Here is a 15,591-nt window from a genome sequence, read left to right as displayed (position 1 = left end):
CTGTAGTTTCTTCGTAGTACATCTACTTTGCATGTAGTAGCTCCAGGTCCAATTGCCAGCATTTCCAGGCAGGGCTAGAAATGTCCCTTGACTGAGATCCTGAAGAGTTAGTAATGCCAGCCCGTGTGGATGAGCTAGATGGACCAATAGCCTGACTCAGCAAAGGCAGCTTCCTCTAAACCATGGGTGGCAAGTCATAGGTTTCCCTATGGTGGCTGCAGCATCAACCTGCAACTGTCCCATTTTTAGAAGCACTTTCAATTTGAGGTGACTCCCGTCCATGGAATAGTTGAGTGGCATAGTCTCTGGGACATTTTCATTGTCTTATATTGAGACATTACCAAGCAACAGATGACATGGAAATTGAAAGTGGTGATGTTCCATCAGAATGGCAGTGATAGACAGGGTTACACAGGGCCACCGACAAAAGGGAGACAAAGGGGCTAAATGTGTGCCAGACCCCAAGTTACCAGGGACATGTTAGTTTTATTTTCAAACAAGCAAGTCAACTGCACATCTAAAAAGAAAGTTAATAAGCAAAACACGGAGGCAATATGCTCAGGCTTATTAGGTAGATACAGATAAGCTGCCATTATTAAGGGTGCTTAGGCTAGATTTATTTAATATAGGTATTTTAAGCAGTAGCAGGGGTGCAACTTGAATAAAATATGGGGGGCAGGTAAGCCCCACCCCACATAATTGATCACATGACTCGGTACATGCACACGATTTGAATGGCAACACCCATCAATTTTTTTGGGGGGGGGGGCAGCCACCTCAAATATTTTATTGGAGGGCAAAGACCTCTCGCCCCCTGGGGGTTGGCTCCCATAAGCAGCAGTTCTTGGCAATTTGTTGCAGTGAGGGGAATTTAGGGGCCCCAGTCTTCCAACTCTGCAATTCTATGATAATCTATGATAATCTGCATACCATAAAACAAGGAAATTCTGTTGGCATTCTTGCAGGTACATGTTGAAAGCTAGTTCTCAGCATGGGGACTTCTGGTTCCTTTGTAGGAATTTCTAACTAAGGAAAAATTATGTGTGAAAAGCTTTGGCTATAATAATTACCCCAAAGGTTAACAGAAAACCTGAGATGTGACCCCAAAGTGTGTGTGTGTGTGTGTGTGTGTATACACTTACAAAAAATGGCTCTCATGGGAGTACATAACAGATGCAAGAACAGAGAGGCATCTGAACAGGAAAGAGTTGAGCTCTTGTGTTCCTAAGAAGAGGTTAAAACAATTTCACATACAGTGGTACCTCGACTTACGATGGCGATCCGTTCCGCGGTGCTCTTCGTAAGTCGAAGTGACCATTTTGTGCATGCGCAAAGTGCGATTTTGCGCTTTGCGCATGCACAGACAGTGCACACCACTTCTGTGCATGCGCATAACGTGCGCACAGTGAAAATACTTCCGGGTTTGCGGACTTCGTAAGTCGAAACCTTCGGAAGTCAAGGCATTCGTAAGTTGAGGTACCACTGTACTATGGCTGTGTGATGCCACTTCCATCAAAGGCAGGACACCTCTGAATAATAGTTGCTAGAAATCACAAGTGGAAAGAGAGCTGTTGAACTCCAATCTCTTGTAGGCTTCTCATAGACATCTGGCTGGCCACTGGGAGAACAGGATGCTGGACTGGATGGATCTTTGGTGTGATCCAGTAGGGCTCGTCTTATGTTCCCGTGTTTGCAGACTCTCCTCTGCTTGAATTGAATTGAGCAAGATGGACATAAATGGGATGGTAATGCGATCCCTGTAGGTCCTTCGTTCCGTCTGTCCTTTTCCATAATCACATTAAACCATATACAGTGGAACCTCGGTTTATGAACACCTCGGTTTACGAATTTTCGGTTTACGAACGCCGTGGACCCATCTGGAACGGATTATTTCACTTTCCATTACGTTCAATGGGAAAGTTTGCTTCAGTTTATGAACGCTTCAGTTTATGAACAGACTTCCAGAAACAATTACACCCATGCTTCGGGTTAAGTACGCTTCAGGTTGAGTACACCGCGGACCCGTCTGGAACGGATTAATGCATTTCCCATTACTTTCAATGGGAAAGTTCGCTTCAGTTTATGAACGCTTCAGTTTAAGTACTCCGCGGATCCATCTGGAACAGATTAATCCACTTTCCATTACTTTCAATGGGAAAGTTCGCTTCAGTTTATGAACGCTTCAGTTTATGAACAGACTTCCGGAACCAATTGTGTTCATAAACCGAGGTACCACTGTACCTATAAGCCAAAAGCAACAGGCACACAATCTGGTTAAGTTACAAGGAGAAGACAAGAAACATTGCCACAGTATTGTTTATAAAGTGAATCTATCACGAGAAATAAATCAGAAACGAATTTGAAACAGCTTAAAAGAGGACAATCTGGCCTGCTAATGATGTGCCCCCTAGAGTCTCCCTTTTGGAAATGTTGACAGGGCTTAGGCAACTGATGACAGCCATCAACTTTCTTGGCTTCACCACCACATTTGTTTTATTGCTATTCAAAGAATAAGACGTCGTGCATTAGGAAATAGCGGACATCTTTTGCCGTAGAAATGCTCTCCTTGGCGAAAGCAGGTGTCATTTCTAAGGCAGACATTTCAAGGAATGGTGAGGTCGCCCAGCCATGCACCTCACGTAACGAGCTCCTTTGCTGGTAATCATTCAATGGGTTGCTGGGGCACCTTTGTGGGCTCATTACAGGAATTGCTTGACATTTCCTACAGTAATCTTGAAGAGACACACACACCTTCAGGAGGGAATTCCATTCCTCAGCATCAGCTCTCTTAATGCCGAGCATACTGAGCCATAAATGTGGACAAAGGATGTTCTCGGACAATGAGATATAGCCTTTGAAGTCACTTGCTACCGGGAATGTTTGAATATCAGTTTTATAATGGCATTAAAGGCAAAAATTGATCATTACCCTCTTTGGCAGCCATTTCTTTAACGTCCTTCTGAATGGTGAAAAATTGATTTTTGAAAAATCATTAGACAACAAATTCTCAGATAGACTATTAATTGACTACACTTGCCCATTTCTCTACTATTGTCGAACATGACTGTGGTGAGCTATATAATGCTATCATTATAGAAGGGTAGCTTGTATTGTATTTATTATCATATTCACAATATTCACTTTAAGTGTGTATATGTGATGGATATATGAAATTGAGCATAAGTATCAAATGCACTCTGAATTAAAATGTTTATACTGTAGTCTGTTTTCTTGGACTGCAACTTCCATTGTCCCTGGTCTTGGGACATGCTAGCAGGGGCCAATGGGAGTTGTAGTCCAACAACATATTTGTAGTTACAGGTAGGTAGCCGTGTTGGTCTGAGTCGAAGCAAAATAAAAAAATTCCTTCAGTAGCACCTTAAAGACCAACTAAGTTTATATTTTGGTATGAGCTTTCGTGTGCATGCACACTTCTTCAGATTTGTAATAATACATATAACATGCAAAAATTGTTCATTGTTTTAATGGAACTGGTTGAAGAAATGCACCCAACTGAGATTAAGCAGGAAGACAGAACACAGAAACAAACAAATAATCAAACCATTAATTCTAACATGTGGGGGAGGGGCACCTAAATTGTATAATTTGGCATCTCAGTTATTGGTATTATTAATTGTATTATAATTTGGCATTGTTATAATGAGGCTGTTATTGGATTGTTGTAACTGAAAACTAATAAAGAATATTATCAGAGATTAAGCAGCAAGACAAGAGTTGGGGCGGGGGGGGGGAGAGGCTCAACAGCAATATTTTCAGAAAATTCCACCCCCTAGACATATCCTCTTCTAGATAAATGGTTTAGGAGCAACTTCTTAAATATTGATGCTTATTGTAAAATATCTTACGTAAACCGCTTTGTGAGGTCTTCCTGGAAAGTGGTACTTAAATATAAACAAGGAAGAAAGAAGAAAGTAACGGTATATGAACTAAACCTTGACAGGATTGCATTAAAAAGCGGAATGTCCCAATTTTCCTAGGACAGTTGAGGGATATGATATTACAGATGTCCAATGCTGAAATTTGTAGTGGAGAAGAGGGGGGATGGAAACAATTGAGCGATGCTATGTCCTTACCCCGTTGGCACCGGTATTCATAGCTTTCTTTCTTACAAGCAGAGTCAACAAACAATTAACCTTTCCCTCCTTCCTACCATGCAGTTCCTTTGGAACTGTGTGAAAGGCTAATCAGAGAACTGGTGTATAATGCCAGCATTTGATTATGACCAAAGGGCAAAATCAGAATAAAGCTAAAAGGAAAAGAAGCTGATTTCAAAATTGCTTTCTAATATCAGCTGAATTGCGCAAATTGGCCTAAAGTAGATGGATCGGTGTCTGTTTGTTTACTGGATTCCTATAGCAGAAGCATCGAGAACTACACTCATTTTTTTGTGTGTGGATCAGAACTCCATTGCCTCATGTTCTTGAAATCAAAAAGTACTTGAAGCAGCTTCTCGTATGCCTCCCTGTTACAATTGCCAAGGAATCAGTTGTCAGGGTTCAGGCTCGGGGCTCTGCAGGGCCTATTCTCCAGCTAAGACATGTTTGTAGTAGCTCATTAGGCTAACTCCTTGGCCTTGGGGTCCCACTCAGAAAAGGGCAGCCAGAACAAGGGATTGGATTGGATCAATACCCTGGTGAGGAAAGGTTGCAACATTTGGAGATTTTTATTTTAGAAAAAGACTGAGTAAGAGGGAGCAGGACAAAAATTGTGCATGGTATGGGGAAAGTAGATTAGGAGACATTTTCCGTCTTTCCACATAATGCTAGAGCTCATGTCCATCCAGTGAAGATGGTTGTTGGAAGGTTCAGGTCAGACGAAATAAAATCATAGAATCATAGAGTTGGAAGAGACCACAAGGGTCATCCAGTCCAACCCCCTGCCAAGCAGGAAACACCATCAAAGCATTCTTGACATATGGCTGTCAAGCCTCTTCTTAAAGACCTCCAAAGAAGGAGACTCCACCACACTCCTTGGTAGCAAATTCCACTGTCGAACAGCTCTTACTGTCAGGAAGTTCTTCCTAATGTTTAGGTGGAATCTTCTTTCTTGAAGTTTGAATCCATTGCTCCGTGTCCGCTTCTCTGGAGCAGCAGAAAACAATCTTTCTCCCTCCTCCATATGACATCCTTTCATATATTTGAACATAGCTATCATATCACCCCTTAACCTTCTCTTCTCCAGGCTAAACATACCCAGCTCCCTAAGCCGTTCCTCATAAGGCATCGTTTCCAGGCCTTTGACCATTTTGGTTGCCCTCTTCTGGACACGTTCCAGCTTGTCAATATCTTTCTTGAACTGTGGTGCCCAGAACTGGCCACAGTACTCCAGGTGAGGTCTGACCAGAGCAGAATACAGTGGTACTATTACTTCCCTAGATCTAGATGCTATACTCCTATTGATGCAGCCCAGAATTGCATTGGCTTTTTTAGCTGCTGCATCACACTACTGACTCATGTCAAGTTTGTGGTCTACCAAGACTCCTAGATCCTTTTCACATGTACTGCTCTCAAGCCAGGTGTCACCCATCCTGTATTTGTGCCTTTCTTTTCTTTTTCTTTTTTGCCCAAGTGTAGTACCTTACATTTCTCCTTGTTAAAATTCATCTTGTTTGCTTTGGCCCAGTTGTCTAATCTGTTAAGGTCATTTTGAAGTCTGATCCTGTCCTCTGGGGTATTTGCCACCGCTCCCAATTTGGTGCCGTCTGCAAACTTGCTCAGGATGCCCTCAAGCCCATCATCCAAGTCATTGATAAAGATGTTGAATAAGATTGGGCCCAAGACAGAACCCTGTGGCACCCCACTAGTCACTTCTCTCCAGGATGAAGAGGAGCCATTGATGAGCACCCTTTGGGTTCGGTCAGTCAGCCAGTTACAAATCCACTGAATGGTAGCATTGTCTAGCCCGCATTTTACCAGCTTCTTTACAAGAATATCATGGGGCACCTTGTCAAAGGCCTTGCTGAAATCAAGATAGGCTACATCCACAGCATTCCCTTCATCTACCAGGCTTGTAATTCTGTCAAAAAATGAGATCAGATTAGTCTGACATGACTTATTTTTCAGAAACCCATGCTGACTTTTAGTTATCACAGAGTTTCTTTCTAGGTGCTCACAGAAAGAATGGCGGAGAGGCGTGGTGTGAATGTATGAGTCTGCTTCATAAGTTCACCTGCCTGTTTGTGGTTCAGCAGCCTTGTGAAACAGGCAGAACTATGACTCTAACCATTGTTGTCAATACTTTGTGGACGTTGGAAGATTTTGGACACAAAGAAGGAAGTACTCGTTCAATTAGTTAAATTATGGGATTCGCTGTCATAAGAGGTAGTGATGGTCTGCAACTTGGTTTGCTTTGGAAGAGGACTGCACAAGTTCATGGAGGAAAAAGGCATTGACATTGTCACAGTGGCCAATCAGATGACCACAGGGAGCCTGCAAGCTGGACAGCACTCTACCCACCTGTTCAGAGTCCTAATGCCTCTGACAGTGGAGGTAGAACATACCCTTCATGGATAATAGCCAATGATAGCCTTGACTTCCATGAATCAGTCTAATCCTCTTTTAAAACTATCCAAGTTGGTGGCCATCACTGCCTCCTGTGGGAGCAAGTTCCATAGTCTAATTATGCGCTGTGAGAAGAAGGACTTTCTTTTAACTATTCTAAATCTTCCAACGTTCACCTTCATGGGATGTTCATGAGTTATAATGTTATGAGAGTGGGAGAAAAGCTTTTCTCTGTCCCCTTTCTCCATGTCATCCTTTTTACTGTTTTTAGTGAAGTTTTTTATAATAATAATAATAATAATAATAATACCTGTATATTCCGGCGTATAAGACGACCCCCAACTTTTCCAGTTAAAATAAAGAGTTTGGGATATACTCGCCATATAAGAAATACAACCCAGCGTATAAGACGACCCCCAACTTTTGAGAAGATTTTCCCAGGTTAAAAAGTAGTCTTATACGCAGGAATATACAGTAATCATCATCATCATCATCATCATCATCATCATCATCATCATCATCATCCTGACATTCCTTGTATAGCAAGGATGTGCCACTTCTTTTCCTGATGATTGCTGCATCTTCCTGCCGTCTGTCAGGGGCTGCATGCTGATGGTGTGTTGAGCTAAAGTCAGCAATGGACAAGGACAGAATATAAAGCATGCAGAGCCCCCATTTCCCTTTCCACCAATCCTCCTGGCTCATTCTAGTGGGCTCCACCCCTCTCTTTCATTTTTTTTAAAAAATTAAATTTTATTGTTACCGTTCACATTAACACACCATACAGAAAAAGAAAACAAATTTCCATCACCACCACATTTTTAACACTGCTACTGGAAATTATTCAAACGCTGTGTATGCCTTTAAACTACTATTATTATTTTTCAATTATAATTTTTAACCTTCCCATTTTGAGATAAATACCTGTTTTGGTTTATTTTTTATCTTTTCTGACATGCTATCTAATTCCACATATTCAGCCAATTTTTGAATCTGTTCTAATCTTGACGGGACTTTATCACTTTTCCAGTTTGCTGCAATGAGAACTCTTGCTGCGACTGTAGCATATAAGAAGATCTCTTTAGCCTTTTTAGGAATATTCGAGTCTGTGATTCCCAAAAGGAAAGCTTCCGGTTTCCTGTTAAAATATATTTTAACCATTTTCTTCCAATTCTATGTGCATATCCTCCCAAAACACCTTGATTTATTTACACTGCCACCAAGGTACTTTATTCCACTCCTCTCTTTCAAAAGGGGTTTCAAAATCAGGCTGGGAACCATAAGTTGCCTGTACGGGTGGTACCTTGGTTCTGAACTTGGAACCCAAACACTGCAAACCTGGAAGCAAGTGTTCTGGTTTGCGAACTTTTTTTCAGAAGCTGAACGTGCTCTGTTTTGAGTGCCACACTTCTGTTTTGAGTGTTACACTGAGGTCTGTCTGTTTTTTACTATTTATTTTGCGTTTTTGTTTTTGCAGCTCTTTTTGTTTTGTTTTTGTGACTGTGTGGAACCCAGTTCAGCTACTGATTGATTGATTATGTGACTGCAGTACACTGTTTATTGCTTTCATTTTATGGATCAATGGTTTCCTTAGATAGTAAAATTCATGTTAAATTGCTGCTTTAGGGGTTGTTTTTAAAAGTCTGGAACGGATTAATCCATTTTGCATTACTGTCTATGGGAAAGTGAGCCTTGGTTTTGGAACGCTTTGGTTTTGGAACAGACGTCTGGAACATATTAAGTTTGAGAACCAAGGTACCACTGTATACAGCTACTGTTTCGCTGGTGCTCTCATTCATACTTACTATGTTTATATCTTGCTGCTCTATGATTTTTTATTTTATTTTTTATGTTTATACAGTATTGTCACTTTTGGATATGGTTATTTTTATTTTGAAATTTTACCTGACTTTTTTTAAAGGAAAGCCTAGATATAATTTTTAACATAAATATTTTTACTGACCTTGTGTGATCGAAAGTAATGACATTAATTGAACTGAGTACAAGAAGGTTGAAGAATCATGATATGTGTCTGCAGCTCTGGTAGACTCTGGAATCCACTATGTGCATATTTCACAATGCCATTTGCTATTGATACAGTTGTAAAAACTTTATAATTCAGACATTATGCATGGCTGCTTAAGAAATACAATTGCATTTTCTGTATCAGAAAATAAGCCAGGGATGCTACCCAGGAAATTAAAATCTAATCTGGTTTTCTAGCAACCATGAATATTCAAAATAATGAAAATTGTTCCCTGGTTGAAAGCTGACAAACAGGACTGATCCCCCCCCTTGTCTCCTTTGATGATGGGAAAACTCATTAGAAATGTGATGTTATTAGCAGTTTCTCTTGAATTGCAAATTTTTATCATACTATAACTAGTATTATGGTAATGATGAAATTAAATTAAATTAGCATATCATATACCATACAGCAAAAGTGTTAATACATTATAGTAATACAAGACAACAGATAATTGCCAGCTTAATAGGAATTTGTCCTCCGAAAAGATAATCTGGGCTTAAGTCTTGCTCCTCTGTGCTTGGAAATAATGTTGCTCATATTGATTCATTTTGCAAAGCTAATCACAGGTTATATTTATGCAAATAAAGACGTTGTCCCCACTGTTACATAATCAATGTGGTTATCCAAGCTTTGCCCAGACACATCAATGGTCTGGTCAGTTTTGAAACATGATGCATCATTTAAAACCTATATTGGATATGGTTGCAGTTGAATGGCTGCTGTTATAGATCCAGGGTGCTGGAGTTTGTAGGTGCAACTCACCCATAATTCTTAGAATTAGTAGAAGTTAGAATTAATCAAGTTTGATTAAACTGTGTCAAACACCAAAATACCTGGGTTTAGTTTGGGCTAGCAAGCCAGCCTAGCCTGGTAGAACTAGCTGAGTTTAAGCCATTAAGGCACAAAGACCAGTGATGGCCCATGAAGGAAACCATCAAGAGATAGTGAACAATGCCAGACAAGGAGGGGAGGGACCGTTCCTCCAGCTGTATATATGTGGGCAGAGGCCAGAACCAGGTTTAAACTTTCAGCGTTGTATGACACAGGCTGGAGGAAATTGTTTTCTCTGGGCTATCAGCGAGAAGGAAAAGGGGAGCAGAACACGGTGTGTCTTTTTGTGATATATATGTGATATTTAGCATTCATGCTCACTAAGATCTTTTTCTCCCTCTTTGTTCTTGCAGTTCCACCATGGTTTATCAATCATCCTTCAAATCTCTATGCCTATGAAAGTATGGACATCGAATTTGAATGCTCTGTTTCTGGAAAACCAATTCCTACAGTGCAATGGATCAAGAATGGAGAAGTCGTCATTCCTAGTGATTATTTTCAGATAGTGGTAATCATTATTTGTTTTTACCATTATTCCAAAACAAGGGAACAGAGAATTCAATGGGTGCGACAAAAGCTCTGTAAAAGGTGCTACCAAAAGTAGACTTAGTTAGTGTTAGCTTTAGCTTTCCTTTAGCTGCTGGCTCCTTCAAGCTTCCCCAGATTTCTCCCAGGTCCCTTGCTATTCCCCTCCATCTGCCTTCGGCTGCAGCAAATATTTCCCCTGTCCTGTTGTGAACCTGGTCCTTTAATATACACCAGCCAGACTTCTCTACCTGGTCACTTGGGCATCTTCATAAAAAAAAGAACAATCCCCACTAATAGCTAAAGGAAGCTATGGCAGAAGACTAATAGCAAAAGAAAATCAGCTTAGTCCATCAAAAGCCTATGAGTGGAAGGTAAGTTTTTACCTGGTGCTGAAAAGATGTCAGCAAAGGTGGTAGGTGGATCTCAGTGAGGAAAGCATTCTGCAGATGAAGAGCCACAACCGGAAAGGCCTCTCACCTTCTGAGACTCTCTCAGAGGGAAGACCTGGAGACCTCAGAAGAAATACTTAGGGCACCTTCAAAGATGCTACAAAGGTGTGTGGCAGTGGGCAACCTGTCTGTTCAGGAAACTTGTCTGTCATCACTCACTGCTTGTTGAGAACCCTAAGAAAGTTTATAGGGTACTCCAAGGATCCCCAGAGCACAGCTGAAAAAACCCTGCCCCAGACCATTGGTCTTTAATGACCCATTACTGAGCCCTATCTAATGTGAAGCTCAACAACAGCACTACTACCATACAAAGTTTGTTAAAAAGAAAAAAAAAATAAGTGAGAACTCCGGTGCATCTTTGTACTAAAGGTGGGCCCCAGGTGAGAAAATTTTGAAGACTACTGCATCATAGAATTATAGTAAGGGTCAAGAACTGGATCAGGCTAGTGGGCTACTTTGCAAAACGCCCTCCATAGACCCCCCTTTGACAGGTGTGTGCCAATCACTTGACATCCTAATGACATCAACCCTACAGTTGAACAGCTCTTAATATTAGGTGGTCAAAACAGGTGTGCCCCATCCTGTTATAACATTCAGACTTTCTCCCCCACTGACAGATCTCTTGCATAATGCACTTTGATACAGGAAATCATAGATAATGTGCAATGGAAGTTACCAGTCTAAGGCTACACCTAACCTTCATTGTATGCCTGCCCAGACAATACATGGAATATGTGGAGTTGTCTTCAGTTCAGAAGTAGTTAACTGATGCTTTATTAAAAAAAAAAATGTGGCCATTGGATAATCTACCCCACCATAATGACTTTTATTTTAGAGGTTTATCCATCTCATGCATATAGATCAGCTTGCCCTTTCCTAATTAATGTTCCTTCTATTAAGTGAAATTGACAATGATTATCTAAATTAAACATGTTCCAGTTAATAAAAAGGCATGGGCGCTTTCCCTGCTTTTCATTCAGAGAGGAAGATTTACTCAGTTATGGGAGCATCCAATTTCACCCAACTTTACCCACCATTGCTGTTTATAATGAAGACAATCAGGCAGTCTTGGCTCAGCTTGCCAAGAGACAGACATTTTCATTAAGTAATTGGGAAAGGGAAGGTTCCCTTTTTGTTCTCCCCCCCCCCAAAAAAAACTGCCCAGGGAGGAAAGACTTTTAATAAGGGAATCATTCTAGGCAGAACATCTTTATTTATTTCTTCTGTTTTGCGGTGCCAATGGCTCTTCCTTAGAAGCCAAAGTTTTACAGCATCATTTAATTCTGCCTGCCAACAGCACCTCAAGATGAAACCCTGCCCAGATGCAGCTGAAACTAAATGGCTGCTTATAATCTGGGAAGGGTTGACCTTCAGATCCTTTCGCTTGCCTGGAAAAGTATTTTAAAACACCCAAACAAATCCACCGAATCTTCTGCCACTAACTGCACCCATTATGCAATGCAGACCCCTCTTAACGTCGATGCTACATGTTGCACAAATTTGCGTTGCCCTTACGTGCGGCCGCAGTATTACTATTAGTTAGTCAAATGTCCTGGTACCAGGGTGAGCAAACAGAGTCAGCACATTATTTAATGTATGTGCATTTTATTACAATCCTCTGGGGAGGAACTGGCAGGCATGAGTGAATACCAGCATACCTTAAAGAGAATGTTTTTTGGATGACTTTAAAAGAGGATCAAACAAATTCAGGGAGGTAAAGGCTTTTTAGCCATGATGGCTATGCTCTGCCTTAATATTTGAAGGCTGTTTGCTTTTGACTATCAGTTGTTGGAAACCGCAGGAGGGCAGAGTACTCTTGCCCTTGGGTCTTGCTTGCAGGATTCCTATAGACATCTGGTTGGCCACTGGGGTGGCAGAATGATGGATTGATCCATGCTTCTGACTTCCAGTTGCTGGAAACCTTCCGCACAACTCTTTCCCCTGTTTTAGCCATATCCATGTTGCTGCTGGTGCTGCCTTCATTACTAAAGGAGGCTGGCACTAAAAGGTTTTTGCTGGGTGGGGGGTGGGCTTTCAATAGTGGCAGCAGTAATAAACTGCTTTAACTAACAACAATAATCTCTCAGCGGTGTGCAAGAAATACAATACAGAAAATGTAAAAATTGGTTCAGACTTTTGCAGTTCCAGTCCTCATGCAGATGTGGGTTACCTGTCCTCAGAGCATCAACAGCAATGCATGCCGAAACACACAGAAAGATGGGTTTGTAGACAGGTAGCATTGCAGTGCAGTGGTAGGGGAGGCAACCTGTGCCCCACAGCCTTTGTCATGCGGGTGGCAAGGAGAGGTAAAAATTGGCTGAAAGGGGTTGGCTGGACAAAAGAGAAAAGTGGTGGAAGGGGGGGGGAGGACCTGTGACACATCTGCTTTCAGTTCTGGCCGTACTCATAGTTTGTGACCATATCAACCTTTTGGGCTCTCGATCTGCCCATCACTAGCCTCAGACCTGCACAGCATGAGCCAATGAACCCAGCTGGTTACTGGCCCCAAGGGAATGCAGCCTTGAACAGAGGTAGTGGCCTGTGGGGATTGGTGGCTCCCTGCACCTGGCCTCCCAACAGCAGAGTCATTACCTCATGTAAATCATAGACTTGTAGAGTTGGAAGGGACCCCGAGGGCCATCCTGTCCAACTCCCTAATGGTAAAGGGACCCTGACCGTTAGGTCCAGTCGCGGACGACTCTGGGGTTGTGGCGCTCATCTCGCTTTACTAGCTGAGGGAGCCGGCGTATAGCTTCCAGGTCATGTGGCCAGCATGACTAAGCTGCTTCTGGCGAACCAGAGCAGTGCACAGAAACAGTGTTTACCTTCCCGCCAGAGTAGTACCTATTTATCTACTTGCACTTCATGCTTTTGAACTGCTAGGTTGGCAGGAGCAGGGACCGAACAATGGGCGCTCACCCCGTTGCAGGGATTCGAACCGCCAACCTTCTGATTGGCAAGCCCTAGGCTCTGTGGTTTAACCCACAGCACCACCCATGTCCTTAGGTAAAGGGACCCCTGACCGTTAGGTCCAGTCGCAGACGACTCTGGGGTTGCGGCACTCATCTCGCTCTATAGGCCGAGGGAGCCGGCAAGTTTCCTACCATGCAGGAATCTCAAGGAAAGCATCCATCATAGATGGTCATCCAACCTCTGCTTAAAAACCTCTGCTTAAAAACCTCCAGGGAAGGAGGCAGAAGAGAGTGAGGCAGCAGGTGGCTGACACCAGGTGGGTGCCCCAACAGAGTCCACCTGGCATACCTACCCATCTGCTTGCAAAATGCCAGCGTCCTCACCCCTCCCCATAAGCAGTAGCTACCCTGCAATGGGAGGTCAGGTACAAGGAGCCCCGCCTCCCTGCTGGCCGCTACTGCTATATAGAAAACAAGTTTTCCCACAGCTTATCTCACAGAAAACATTGAGGAAACTGTAAAACTGAAGTGTGCGTCCAATTTTAATTCAGGGGGGGGGGGGAAACCCTGTGAAGTTTGTGAGGCACAGCTCTAGGTAATTGCTTCTGCTTCTCTCCCTCTCTTTAGGGTGGCAGCAACCTACGGATTCTGGGCTTGGTAAAATCAGATGAAGGCTTTTACCAGTGTGTGGCTGAAAATGATGCTGGGAACTCTCAAACCAGTGCACAGCTCATCATCCCTGAACCTGGTAAGATGCAAAAGACATACAGTATTGCTTGCTTTGTTTTAATTAATATGATTAGCGGAGCCTTGGACCATATGACTAGCAGTGGAACATATGCCCGCACTGCCCAGGGCGGGCGCGCTCCCGAGGGGGGGCAGGGCATGGAGGGTGCCCTCCCAGGGATGGGGTAGCCGCTCAGGTGCACGGAGTGGCGCATGTGTCCTGCAGCCGGAAGCGAAGCGAGCTGCCCATGGCAGGGCGAGCCACTGGTGGCGGACATTCGGCGTGCTACCCACCCGTGACTCCCAAGCCTCCCCCAGCTGTCAAAACGAAGGAGGGAAGAGGAGAATGCAACCTGAAAAGCAGCACAACTTCTCCCTTCCCCCGACAGCTCAGGGTACGCTTAGGAGTCGCGGGCAGGAGGCGTGCCAAATGTCAGTCTGCCCCCACGTCCTCCACCCCTGTATGTGACCTACACCAGCTTCTTGGTTTTTTGGCTTGGATTCTTACTGTTGTGGTCATCAGTCTATAGAATCTGCGATCTACTTACAGAGTTAAAAACGGGCAGTGATCTACCCCCTTTTGGGGGGCGGGTTCAGGTCGAAGTTCTAGAGCTTTTTTTTAGGAAGGAGAGCCCTGTTTTTTTGGGTGCAGAGCAGAGCTTTTGAGCTTCTTTGGGGGGAGCCAGTGATCTACCGGTGATCTACCGCTGACGTCCACTGGTCTACCGGTAGATCACAGTCTACCTGTTGGACATGCCTGGTCTACAGCGAGACTGGCGAGTAATTACTCATTGTTGTACATCACCCGTTTCCATTGGGACAGAACAGCCCTTGAATGATGCTAAGCAGATGCAACATGTGCTGCAGGAAATGTCATTCCCCTCCACGTCCCACCCCAGCAGAAGGTGTGCGGAATCACATCTCTGGGTTGTATCAGAGTAAGCCCATTGGAATCCATGAAAATGACTAACTTAAATGCATTTTTAAATGGGTCTATTCAGAGCAGGACTTGGTGACATACAAGCCTTCACCTCCTTTTTCTTTGGTGGTTTTGCTATTTGTACTGATTCACACAGGTATTATGGCAGAGGTGGGGAACCTTTTTTGAGGTTCCTGGGGCATGTTCTATAGTTGAGTGGGAGGGCGACAAAAGTTGAGTGGGAGGGCGACAAAAGTAATGGATGTGACTCTCACCTTTGTACAGCAGATTATGTTCCAGCCATGCAAAAGTTAAAGGGTGTGTGCCATGATTCTTTCATTTTTTCTAGGACAAAGACATTACAATGCAATCTTGCTGTTGATCAGATCTGTTTCTTTGTGCATGTCATTTGATATCCTGCCACTCAGATTCACATGCAGCAGTTGTTTTATTATTAACAATGTGATTATAATCTGACATATTGCAAGTCGCATTGTACTTATGATGGCTTTCAGCATTCTCTGATGTTTCTCTTTCTGCATTTTTGTACATCCAGAAAGCCATTTAGGGTTGTCAACGTTCACATTACATTTAAGTGCTGATATTCACCTAGCTTTCAGACAGTCGCTGTAACTGGTATATTTATATGTTATGAAATAAAATAATAAATAAGCAA

At 42.9% G+C, this 15,591-nt stretch overlaps 1 protein-coding gene across 1 annotated transcript in view; it reads left to right on the top strand.

The window, feature by feature from the left end:
* DCC (DCC netrin 1 receptor) overlaps nt 1-15,591 on the top strand; it is an 876,197-nt gene that overhangs the window by 534,272 nt on the left and 326,334 nt on the right. Inside the window, exons 6-7 of the mRNA XM_060280362.2 lie at nt 9,735-9,889; nt 13,898-14,018. Of these exons, the coding sequence (XP_060136345.2) occupies nt 9,735-9,889; nt 13,898-14,018 (276 nt within the window). The remainder of the gene's footprint in view (nt 1-9,734; nt 9,890-13,897; nt 14,019-15,591) is intronic.

This window comes from Zootoca vivipara, chromosome 10 (genome assembly GCF_965207765.1).
Source record: "Zootoca vivipara chromosome 10, rZooViv2.hap1.1, whole genome shotgun sequence".
Lineage (NCBI taxonomy): Eukaryota > Metazoa > Chordata > Lepidosauria > Squamata > Lacertidae > Zootoca > Zootoca vivipara.
Note: the sequence above shows the minus strand (reverse complement) of the source record. Positions and strands in the feature narration are given on the sequence as shown.